We start from the raw sequence: 12,496 nt of genomic DNA on the forward strand, positions 1-12,496 counted from the left end.
GCCCCGCAGCGGGACCCCGCCGAGGCGAGGCCTCCGAGGGCTGCCTCCAGGCTTGAGAAGCCAGCCCCCCCGGCGGCCCCTTACCTTGGCTGGCGCCCCCGTCGCCGTCCTCGCAGTCCGTCAGGTTGTTCAGCATGGCGCCCGCCGGGGCTGCCTCGTCCGAGCCTCGCTTGCCTGGGCTCCCCGCGCCTGCCTCGCGCGCCGCTGCAGTGCGGAGCAGAGCCTTTCCCTTCTCCGCTGCCGCTGCCGCCGCCGCCGCTGCCGCTCAGCCCCCTTTCAGTTCATCGTGTATTCAAAAGGCATCTTCTCCGTCAGGCGGGCGAGCGGAGGGGGGGCGGTGGATGAGCTGAGGCGGGGGGGGGGGCGCCGAGGTGTAAGCGAGCTGGGAGAGGAGGGGCCAGGAGCGTCCGCCGAACTGCTCGCCACCTCCGAGGGCAGCGCAGATCTGAGTCGGCGGCGGAGGAATTAGGGCATCTCGGGGGCTGGCACTGCGGCTCCCCCCCGCGCAATCCGCCTGCGCGGATGCCGCCTCCTCCTCCTCCTCCTCTTCCTCCGCTCCCACCCCCGCATCAGCAACCCAGCACTGGAGATAAGTTTTTTGGGGAAGGAAGGTACTGTTTACCCAACCGTACGCCCCACACCCCTCAGCGACGCGCACGTGTCCGCCTTTCCTAAGAGATGGGGCAGCGACAACCCCTGGTTCGCAAGACATTTGGCTCGTGGGAATGCAAGCAAGCAGTTTGAACCACAGGTCACGGTGCAAAGCGGAAAGGGCCTAGAAGGGGAAGGGGCTTCAGGGAAACCACCCACCCACTCACGCACACCTGGCTGGGGCAGTCCCTCCTGCCCCAAATCATTCCTCAGAGGATGAGAAGGTAGAAAGACGTGTCGCCCGTGCCAAAGGTATAGTTCGCCCCAGACCAAGCTGATACTCCTAGCCCCCCTTGCCTTGGCCCCAGCAGCATCCTCATGGTTGTCAGTCAAGAATGCCCCCCTTCCCATCACAAAGCCCTGGGGGGGGGGTCACACTGTAAGCAGCCCTCGAGCGGGTTCCTCATAAGCCGCTGGGAAGCAGAGCAGAGGGAGTTGGCTTGTGGGACCCACGGCCAGCCAGGCACAGCCCAGGACGCCCAGGTCACTCTGCTGTCTCCTGCCTGGGCCTTGATGGGGCCTGAGCCCCAGAGGCGGCCCATCATTCATAAGACCATCAGAAAAGCCTGCTGGACCAGGCCAGGGGCCCCTGTAGCCCAGCGCCCTGTTCTCACAGTGACCCAACAGATGCTGGCTGTAGGAAACCCCCAAGCAGGATCCAAGCGCCCGAACCCTCTCCCCTCCTTTGGTTCAGACGTATTGCTGTCTCCAGCTGTCGAGGGCAAGGCAGAGCCAGAGTAGCTAGGAGCCGCCAACAGCCCTCCATTTCTTCATGAATTTGCCCAGTCCTCTTAAAGCCACCTAGGTTTCGTGACTGAAGTTCCAACTATTGGGTATTTTTAACCGCGCTCTTTAACTTGCTAGTGAACGACCCAGAGTTAGGCCTGGGCAGCGAGGGGGCCAAGTTTGCCAATGGCACTAAATTGTCCAGGATCCACTGGGTTGAACTTCACTGCATGTAATGCTTTGAAGGAAAATGTAATGAAAATGATATATAGATGGTACATAACCCCAGTTAAACTTGCCAAAATATACCATTTGTCTGATAACAAATGCTGGAAATGTAAAGGAAATGAAGGAACATTCTTTCACCTCTGGTGGACGTGCCCTAGAGTGAAGGCCTTCTGGGAAATGATATATAATGAGTTGAAAAAGGTATTTAAGTATACTTTCCCTAAGAAACCAGAGGCCTTCCTCCTGGGTATTGTCGGCCAGAGGGTGATAAAGAAGGACAGAACTTTTTTCCTGTATGCAACAACGGCAGCAAGGATACTCATCGCTAAGCTCTGGAAAACCCAAGATCTACCCACACTGGAAGAATGGCAGATGCAACTGATAGACTATATGGAATTGGCTGAGATGACCGGCAGAATCCGAGACCTGGGAGAGGAGAGGGTTGAAGAAGACTGGAAGAAATTTAGGATTTATTTACAAAAACACTGTAATTTGGTTGAATGTTAAGAAGGATGCCAGATCATAAATAATTGAGCACCACTAAATTAGACGTAATCTGGATGATAAATGAGATTGAGGAAAATATAAACCTTTTGGAGAATTATTAGATTAAACTAAATGAATGAGATTTAAGAATGTAAACAAGTTGATAAATTGCTGGAAAAAGTTTTACAATGATGCAAGTGGGAGCGGGAGACGTGAGGGAGTCCAAAGAAGCTTTGAAAATACGTTATGATACATGTCATATTGTTTATTACTTTTGCATTTTTGTATTTAAAAAATCTCAATAAATATTTATAAAAAAAATAAATAAATTGTCCAGGATCACAACAACAACAAAAAGGGATTGGGAGGAGCTCCAAAAGGACCTCCCCAAACGGAGTGAATGGGCAGTCAACTGGCAAGTGCAATTCCATGCAAAGCACGTTGCCGTAAAAAAACACACAAAAAAACGCCCCTAGGATCAGTGCCATAGCGGGGGGGGGGCAGTTTTTTTGCCCTGAATATAGCCTCCAGAGGGGCACCACTGAGACTCCCAGCCTGTGCGTGTGCACAAATGCGTGTGCCAAACTGGGTCTTTTGACTCGGCCTGGTTTTGCCCTTGTCCAGGGTGCTGGACTAGTTCTGGGCCGCTGCCTTGATCCCCGAGGCTCTTCTATTCTTAGGAGCCCAGGCGGAGCCTACAGGCCAGGCTTGCGGAGATGCCGAAAGGAGAGTTGGGGGTTCGTGTGTGTGTGTGAAAGGGAGGGGGTGGGGCCGAGGCAGGGAGCCGCCTCCCCAGCCAGAGATGCTTCACACCGTGGGCAGCTAGAGTTCATGTGGGTGAGGGAGGGAGGAGGGCGCCTGGATCCCAGCACGGATCATGGCAGACGCTGGCACTCATTACGCCTTGACGGCTGTAATTAATTGTTTGCTTCCTCCTGGGCCTTGGCCAGCTGCTCTGCATTCCCGCCCCCTCCTCTCCTCCTCGCCCTGCGGCACAGCCAGGGCTCCCCGTTCCCTGGCTCCAGGGGGCTCTGCTGCATCCGTCCAGGGGGCAAAGCGGGCAGGTGCCGGCACTGAGGTCCGGGGACACCCCGGCCACAAGAGCTGCAGAGGGTGGCACCGCAACACCGCTGATTCCTTATGCCTGGTGGTTGTTCTCTCTGGGCGTCAAAAAGGGAAGGGGGCGAGGGGGCACACGCTGCTGGGCTTGCACTGGCTGCCCTGCTCTTGGGCAAGAGTTCAGGCTGCAGGCAGAGCCCTTCAGAAGCTGGCAGTGCCAGCAAAGAATACAATGCATATTTTTGCAGAGGTGCTATGTGAAAACCCAGAGGAATAAAGAAAGTGTTAGAGATGTTCTTGGCCGCCACTAGGAGTCTCAGGATTGCTGGTGGGTGTGAAGGGGGGGCTCCTACCCCCCTCTCCATTCTGCCCCACCTGGGCATCCATGTGCAATTTACCTGTGGACCTGCAGGAGCCTGCAAAACCACACAGATGGGGCCTTGGCAAGAGGGGGGTGGAGGAAGGCTGCTGCCAGCCCCCAAACACCCTTTTGCACCCAGAGCCAAAGGCAGAAGTGGTCTCCCTCCCTGTCCCTGAGGAAGGAATCTGCTAGCTAGCAGTCTATTTATTTCTGGAGGTGGCCCGGGCACAGGGAGCGAAAGTGGAGGCGGTGGGGAGGGGGGAGCACGTGAAAAGATGCTAATCCTCTAATCCCAGGATTATGGCTCCATTTCAAGAGCCTCTGTCACTGCTGGCACAGAGTGGGCAGCTGGGGGCCTCCTCCGCCCCAGAGTGTGGGGCTCCCAAGGAGGCTGCTCAGTTTCTCCCCACACACCCTCGGCGCTGAGGCTGAGGCAGCAGGGGCCCTGGAGCAAATGGGAGCTGGGCGAGGACATCATACGGGGTGGGAAAGCCACAAGGAAGCAAGGGGGAATCCCTTGGGACTGGGTTCCATGTTCATCTGTGTGCCTTGAAGTCACATTCCAAATGGCCGCAGACCCCACCCCTAAAATAGGAAGGTAATTCTAGTGCCTTACAGACCAATTGTATTACAAAGATAATATAGTCAAAGCACAATGAACATGGAAGCGCTAGAATTGTTTATGACGCAGGTGGCGCTGTGGGTTAAAGCCTCAGTGCCTAGGACTTGCCGATCGAAAGGTCGGCGGTTCGAATCCCTGCGGCGGGGTGCGCTCCCGCTGCTCGGTCCCAGCGCCTGCCAACCTAGCAGTTCGAAAGCACCTCCGGGTGCAAGTAGATAAATAGGGACCGCTTACCAGCGGGAAGGTAAACGGCGTTTCCGTGTGCGGCTCTGGCTCGCCAGAGCAGCGATGTCACGCTGGCCACGTGACCCGGAAGTGTCTCCGGACAGCGCTGGCCCCTGGCCTCTTAAGTGAGATGGGCGCACAACCCCAGAGTCTGTCAAGACTGGCCCGTACGGGCAGGGGTACCTTTACCTTTACTAGTGTTAAAAAATTTTTGTTTTGTTTTTATTCAGGCATCCTTGCCCACAATGGCCAAGTGGCCTGGATCTGGCCCACTCCATTCAGCAGCTGGTAAGTTAAATATGACCAGCTCTCCTCCCAGGCAAACATTCCCAGAAGCAGCAGCTGGCCTGCCCTGTTGCAACCAGCCAGGATCCTGACCCTCCATTGCTCTGCTCCCCCTCCTTTCCCGTGAGCACATTTCTCTCTACTATGCGTGCTGACAGGACATGGTTTCTGCGTCATCAGCCATCATCTTCAGACTAACCCCACAAGAGCTGCCCAAAGTCCAGAACCAAAGTCCATCCAGTCCACCATTTTCCAGCAGCTGCCAGTCAGATGCTGTCTGAGTGGCTCAGAACCAGGTGTGTGTGTGTGTGTGTGTGTGTGTGTGTGTGAGAGAGAGAGAGAGAGAGAGAGAGAGAGAGAGAGTCCTTTTTTCTTGCTGTCCCCAGTCCCTGGTAGTCAGATATACTGCCTCTGCTGGATCAGGCCAATGGCCCATCTGCTCCAGCACCCTGTTCTCACAGTGGCCAACCAGATGCACCAAAGGGACACTCGCAATCAGGATTCGAACACAAGTCTCCCCTCCCCTCCCACCAACTGGTTTTCATGACTGATCCCCTGCCCTCCGTAGGCCCCTGAGAGTCACTTAGGCTACTTCCCACCACAACATCTGCTGGATAATCAACCACAATGGGACCACTTTTTTCTGCAGGAGGGAGTGGTGTCTGCATTGGCCACTGTGGCTGCAGGGTTTGGGACACATGTTTCAGCCCAACGTCCTGCTGAGCCACAACCTGTGAGCACCTGCGAAGGCGACTGGCTGCTCTGTGGCTGGGAGTCCAGCAAGCCAAGTCTTCCCTCAACTGTGTGGTTCATCGTGTGGCGGCAAGGACCAGCTCCCCCTCTGGGCCGCCTGCCTAATGAAGAGTTCAGTGACATTCGCTCCTCTCCTCCACCAGCAAGGCAGGCTGCTCTGATAAATGATATCATCACACCTATTTTGCACCTCACAATGCACAGGGCTGCCAGTGTGTGTGTGTGTGCGTGCGTGCACGCCTGGCAGAGAAAGGACAGGGAAGTGTGAGGGTGATATAACTGCAAGATGACTGAGACGGCACAAGCCCTAGAGATGGGCACCCCAAACAAAACCCCAAGCAGGGATTCAGAGGAGCAGAGGGGCCCTTTCAGGCTGGCGGGGTGTGTGTAAGGGGGAGAGAACTGGGAGCCCTTTGTTATGGAGCCTGCCCCCCCCAAAAAAACATAATGCTTGGTACCAGATATAGCTCCAATGGAAAAGGGCAATACAGCTGCTAGATTTGATCTCTGGGTCAAACAGCAGAGAGATAAGGAGATCAGAGGAGGCTTCACCTGGTCCAGCCTTCTTTCCCAAGAGCTGCTAGCCAGAGGCTTCTTTGAGCCTTACAAGGTGGAGGCTCGTCCCTGTAGTTTGTGGGGGGGCAGTTTCTAGAACTCAGAGGTATATTGCACCTGAGCATTGAGGCTCCACATAAGAACATGAGAAGAGCCCAGCAGCCTCTTCTCACAGGGGCCAACTAGATGCCCAAAAGGAAACCACAAGCAGGATTCAAACACAAGGCGACTCCAGAAGCTGGCATTCGGAAGCACGTACTGCCTCCAGCTGTGGAGGCAGAGCAGGGCCCTCATGCCTAGTAGACCTATCACCCTCAGTGAATTTGTCTAATCCTCTTTAGCCTAAATTAGTGACCACCGCTGCCTCCTGGGGGAGGGATTTCCGCAGTTTAGCTATGCGCTGCACAAAGGTTCTGTTATCTGTTCTGAATCTCCCAACATTCAGCTTCTTCGTGGGATGTGCACAAGTTTGAGTGTCAGGCCCCCTGTCTCCATGCATTATGTCCATTGTTTACATGGAATTTCAAAAAGGTTTTGATGAAGGCAATTGACAAAAGCTTCCAAGGAGGTTTGACAGCCATGACTCAAGCGCAGAGGTTCTCGAGTGCGATAGCAGGGGAGGGGGCTCTGTTGCTCTCCAGCTTCCCAAAACTGTGGGCTGCTGCCCCTTCCCTAGAGGGGGAGGGATAAGTTGCAGCGAGTTTGGTCCGATGTGGCCACAACAGCTGGAGCAGCTGTGTCCCGTTCGTGCCATCTCACCGCCTGCTATGTACAGATCAGCAGCCAGTTAAAAAGCAGAAATAAATGGATCATTCTCCCCATTTGGGGGGAGGGATAGCAAAAGTTCGCTGAGGATGCCAAATTATTATCCAATGAAGGTGAACGTCGGAAGGTTCAGGACCAGTAACAGAAACGCCTTCTTCACAGAATCACAAAAGTGGGAAGGGGTCCCCAGGGTCATCTAGTCCAAGCCCCTGCAATGCAGGTATCTATTCATACAGAGCAAACTATGAAATTCACTCTCACAAGAGGAAGCGATGGTTTGGAGAGCTTTAAGGGGGTATTAGACAAATTCATGGTGGGCATCTCTCACCAGGGCTTCTACTGTAGGCACAATGGCTGAGTTCTCCTTCCAGGATGAGAGGCAGGATAGCTCCAAAGGCCGGTTCCTGGGGACCCCAAGAAGGACCACGCTATGGTGCTCATCCCCTTCATGGATCACTGCCTTGCTGTGGCGAAGGGGCTTGAATAACCCAGAGAAGCTATGAGCTATGATGTGCAGGGCCACCCAAGATGGACAGGTCATAGTGGAGAGTTTTGACCAAACGTGATCCACCTGGAGGAGGAACCGGCAAGCCACTCCAGTATCCCTGCCAAGAAAACTCCATGGACAAAGACAACAGGCATATAAAAGTTATGACGCTGGAAGATGAGCCCCTCAGGTCGGAAGGCATCCAACATGCTACTGGGGAAGAGCGGAGGGCAAGTACAAGTAGATCCAGAGCTGATGAAGCGGCTGGGCCAAAGCCGAAAGGACGCTCAGTTGCGGATATGCCTGGAAGCGAAAGGAAAGTCCAATGCTGTAAAGAAAAATATTGCATAGGAACCTGGAATGTAAGAACCATGAACCTGGGTAAGTTGGATGTGGTCAAAAATGAGATGGCAAGAATAAATATTGACATCCTGGGCATCAGTGAACTAAAATGGACAGGAATGGGCGAATTCAGTTCAGATGACCATCATATCTACTACTGTGGGCAAGAAACCCGTAAAAGAAATGGAGTGGCCCTCATAGTCAACAAAAGAGTGGCAAAAGCTGTACTGGGATGCAATCTCAAAAATGATAGAATGATCTTGATACGAATCCAAGGCAGACCTTTTAACATCACAGTAAGCCAAGTTTATGCACCAACTACTGGTGCTGAAGAAACTGAAATTGACCAATTCTATGAAGACTTACAACACCTTATAGAAGTGACACCAAAGAAGGATGTTCTTCTCATTATAGGAGATTGGAATGCTAAAGTAGGGAGTCAAGAGATAAAAGGAACAACTGGCAGGTTTGGCCTTGGAGTTCAAAACGAAGCAGGGCAAAGGCTAATAGAGTTCTGCCAAGAGAACACTCTTCATCCTGGAGAAGAGTGACTAGTGGGGTGCCGCAGGGTTCTGTCTTGGGCCCGGTCTTATTCAGCATCTTTATCAACGACTTGGATGATGGACTCAAGGGCATCCTGATCAAATTTGCAGATGACACCAAACTGGGAGGGGTGGCTAACACCCCAGAGGACAGGATCACACTTCAAAACGACCTTGACAGATTAGAGAACTGGGCCAAAACAAACAAGATGAATTTTAAAGTATTGCACTTGGGCAAAAAAAATGAGAGGCACAAATACAAGATGGGTGACACCTGGCTTGAGAGCAGTACATGTGAAAAGGATCTAGGAGTCTTGGTTGACCACAAACTTGACATGAGCCAACAGTGTGACGCGGCAGCTAAAAAAGCCAGTGCAATTCTGGGCTGCATCAATAGGAGTATTGCATCTAGATCAAGGGAAGTAATAGTGCCACTGTATTCTGCTCTGGTCAGACCTCACCTGGAGTACTCTGTCCAGTTCTGGGCACCACAGTTCAAGAAGGACACTGACAAACTGGAACTTGTCCAGAGGAGGGCAACCAAAATGGTCAAAGGCCTGGAAACGATGCCTTATGAAGAACGGCTAAGGGAGCTGGGCACGTTTAGCCTGGAGAAGAGGAGGTTAAGGGGTGATATGATAGCCATGTTCAAATATATAAAAGGATGTCACATAGAGGAGGGAGAAAGGTTGTTTTCTGCTGCTCCAGAGAAGCGGACACGGAGCAATGGTTCCAAACTACAAGAAAAAAGATTCCACCTAAACATTAGGAAGAACTTCCTGACACTAAGAGCTGTTCGACAGTGGAATTTGCTGCCAAGGTGTGTGGTGGAGTCTCCTTCTTTGGAGGTCTTTAAGCAGAGGCTTGACAACCATATGTCAGGAGTGCTCTGATGGTGTTTCCTGCTTGGCAGGGGGTTGGACTCGATGGCCCTTGTGGTCTCTTCCAACTCTATGATTCTATGATTATACAGGAAGCAGCAACTAAAACCATCCCAATGAAAAGGAAATGCAAGAAAGCAAAGTGGCTGTCCAACGAGGCCTTACAAATAGCGGGGGAGAGAAGGCAAGCAAAATGCGAGGGAGATAGTGAAAGATACAGGAAACTGAATGCAGATTTCCAAAGAATAGCAAGGAGAGACAAGAAGGCCTTCTTAAACGAGCAATGCAAAGAAATAGAGGAAAACAATAGAATGGGAAAAACCAGAGATCTGTTCAAGAAAATTGGAGATATGAAAGGAACATTTTGTACAAAGATTTTCATAATAAAAGACAAAAGTGGAAAGGACCTAACAGAAGCAGAAGACATAAAGAAGAGGTGGCAAGAATACACAGAGGAACTATACCAGAAAGATATGGATGTCTCGTATACCCCAGGTAGTGTGGCTGCTGACCTTGAGCCAGACATCCTGGAGAGTGAAGTCAAATGGGCCTTAGAAAGCACTGCTAACAACAAGGCCAGTGGAAGTGATGATATTCCAGCTGAACTATTTAAAATTTTAAAAGATGATGCTGTTAAGGTGCTACACTCAATATGCCAGCAAATTTGGAAAACTCAGCAGTGGCCAGAGGATTGGAGAAGATCAGTCTACATCCCAATCCCAAAGAAGGGCAGTGCCAAAGAATGCTCCAACTACCACACAATTGCACTCATTTCACACGCTAGCAAGGTTATGCTTAAAATTCTACAAGGCAGGCTTAAGCAGTATGTGGAACGAGAACTCCCCGAAGTGCAAGCTGGATTTCGAAGGGGCAGAGGAACCAGAGACCAAATTGCAAACATGCGCTGGATTATGGAGAAAGCTAGAGAGTTCCAGAAAGACATCTACTTCTGCTTCATTGACTATGCAAAAGGCTTTAGACTGTGTCGACCACAGCAAACTATGGCAAGTTCTTAAAGAAATGGGAGTGCCTGATCACCTCATCTGTCTCCTGAGAAATCTCTATGTGGGACAAGAAGCTACAGTTAGAACTGGATATGGAACAACTGATTGGTTCAAAATTGGGAAAGGAGTACAACAAGGCTGTATATTGTCTCCCTGCTTGTTTAACTTATATGCAGAATTCATCATGCGAAAGGCTGGGCTGGATGAATCCCTAGCCAGAATTAAGATTGCCGGAAGAAATATCAACAACCTCAGATATGCAGATGACACAACCTTGATGGCAGAAAGTGAGGAGGAATTAAAGAACCTTTTAATGAGGGTGAAAGAGGAGAGTGCAAAATATGCTCTGAAGCTCAACATCAAAAAAACGAAGATCATGGCCACTGGGCCCATCACCTCCTGGCAAATAGAAGGGGAAGAAATGGAGGCCGTGAGAGATTTTACTTTCTTGGGCTCCATGATCACTGCAGATGGTGACAGCAGTCACGAAATTAAAAGACGCCTGCTCCTTGGGAGAAAGGCAATGGCAAACCTAGACAGCATCTTAAAAAGCAGAGACATCACCTTACCAACAAAGGTCTGTATAGTTAAAGCCATGGTTTTCCCAGTAGTGATGTATGGAAGTGAGAGCTGGACCATAAAGAAGGCTGATTGCCAAAGAATTGATGCTTTTGAATTATGGTGCTGGAGGAGACTCTTGAGAGTCCCATGGACAGCAAGAAGAACAAACCTCTCCATTCTTAAGGAAATCAGCCCTGAGTGCTCACTGGAAGGACAGATCCTGAAACTGAGGCTCCAATACTTTGGGCACCTCATGAGAAGAGAAGACTCCCTGGAAAAGACCCTGATGTTGGGAAAGATGGAGGGCACAAGGAGAAGGGGATGACAGAGGACGAGATGGTGGGACAGTGTTCTCGAAGCTACAAACATGAGTCTGACCAAACTGCGGGAGGCAGTGGAAGACAGGAGGGCCTGGCGTGCTCTGGTCCAGGGGGTCATGAAGAGTCGGACACAACTAAACGACTAAACAACAACAACATGGTGCCCATGTCTTCCTTTTGGCACTTCCCATGATCTGGTTGTCCTCCATGGGAGAAGGATGCTAGACTAGATGGCTAATAGCCACCAACAGATTCATCCTCCATGGATTACACAAATCCATGGGGGATAATGGATGTCAGCTATGAGAAAGCCAGAGGCCGGAAATGCCTCCTGGAAATCACGGGGGGGGGGCGCAGAGTGCTCCTGGGCGCGAATCCTGCTGGCTGGCTTCCCAAAAGAGGCACCTGGTTGGCCACTGTGGGGACAGGATACTGGACCAGGTGGGACACTGGCCTGATCCAGCAGGTGCTCTTCTGATGCTCTCAAGAACAAGAAAACAGAGCCCTGCTGAAGCGAGTTCTTCAAGCTGCCCATGTGCTGGGTAGCGGAGAAGCAAATCCTTTTGCCTGCCTGAATCTTCCGCCAGCCAGTTTCATTGTCTCTCCAGCAAGCACAATTTTATCAGTCTCGGTCCTACTCCCCTTTAGTAACCTCTCCCCTGCCCCCCACAACCTTAAGAGTCCACAACCTTTCCCTGTGGAAGAAGGGTTTCCAATTCCTTCATCATTTCAGCTGCCCTTTTCTGCACCTTTCCCAGCTTCACAGCATCCTTTCTGAGGTGAGGCAACTGGGACCGTCCACCGCATTCCAGATGCAGCCGCGCCATAGATTTGCAGAGAGTTCTTACGGCACTGGCCGTCATATTTTCAGTCTGCTTCCTAATAATCCCAGGCACGGAGTGTAACATTTTCCTTGAGCTATCTCTCCATCGGCCCTTGAAAGGCTTATCCTCTGGGCCCACACACCTGGCAGTCTGGGCAGGTGGCCTCTGAGCAGAGGTTTCATGTCGTGTCAGGGCTAATAGCCATTGATAATCCTGCCTTTCATGAAGGTAACTGCCTTTCCCCAAACTAGCCAAGCCAGTCAGACACTGCCAGTTCGTGCTGGCGGGAATTCCACAGATCGATGTATGAGAGGAGCTTCTGTTTGTTGGCGCTGAGCTGACTGCCAAGTGGTCCCAATCAGGGGAGGAATAGATTCAGGGGCTCAGGACTTCACAGAGGGCACAGTTAAACTATGGAACTCATGCCCACAGGAAGCAAGGATGGCCATAAACCTAGCTGGCTTTAAAAGGGGGGTGGACAAATTTGTGGAGAGGCCTGTCAATGACTAAGGGCCACAATGGCTCTGCTCTGCCTCCATGTTCAAAGGCAGTGGCTGGAAACCTCAGGAGGGGAGAGCGCTGCTCTCGTGCTCGGATCCTGCTTGTGGGTTTCCCTTTGGAGTATCTGCTTGGCCCCTGTGAGAACAGGATGCTGGAATAGATGGGTCCCCACTGACCTGATGCACCAGCTCTTACATCCTGAATGGATTCAAATGACAAGAGACTCCAACAAAACATCAGGAAGAACTTTCTGATGCTGAGAGCTGTTCAGCAGTGGAATGCGCTTCCCATCATTCTGCCTTAGACACTGAGGTCCAG

At 51.6% G+C, this 12,496-nt stretch overlaps 1 protein-coding gene across 2 annotated transcripts in view; it reads right to left on the bottom strand.

Moving 5' to 3' along the window:
- The window catches only part of SLC12A5 (solute carrier family 12 member 5), a 117,853-nt gene that overhangs the window by 79,571 nt on the left and 25,786 nt on the right, over positions 1–12,496 (bottom strand). The window contains exon 1 of one of the 2 annotated variants that reach the window (XM_079978975.1): positions 85–521. The exons of the other annotated variant lie outside the window; for it this stretch is intronic. Coding sequence (XP_079835101.1) covers positions 85–136 — 52 coding nt within the window. The 5' untranslated portion in view covers positions 137–521. Of the gene's footprint in view, positions 1–84; positions 522–12,496 lie in introns of those variants that run through there. 2 annotated transcript variants of the gene reach the window in all.

Source organism: Podarcis cretensis (assembly GCF_951804945.1).
Source record: "Podarcis cretensis genome assembly, chromosome: 6".
Classification (NCBI taxonomy): Eukaryota; Metazoa; Chordata; class Lepidosauria; order Squamata; family Lacertidae; genus Podarcis; species Podarcis cretensis.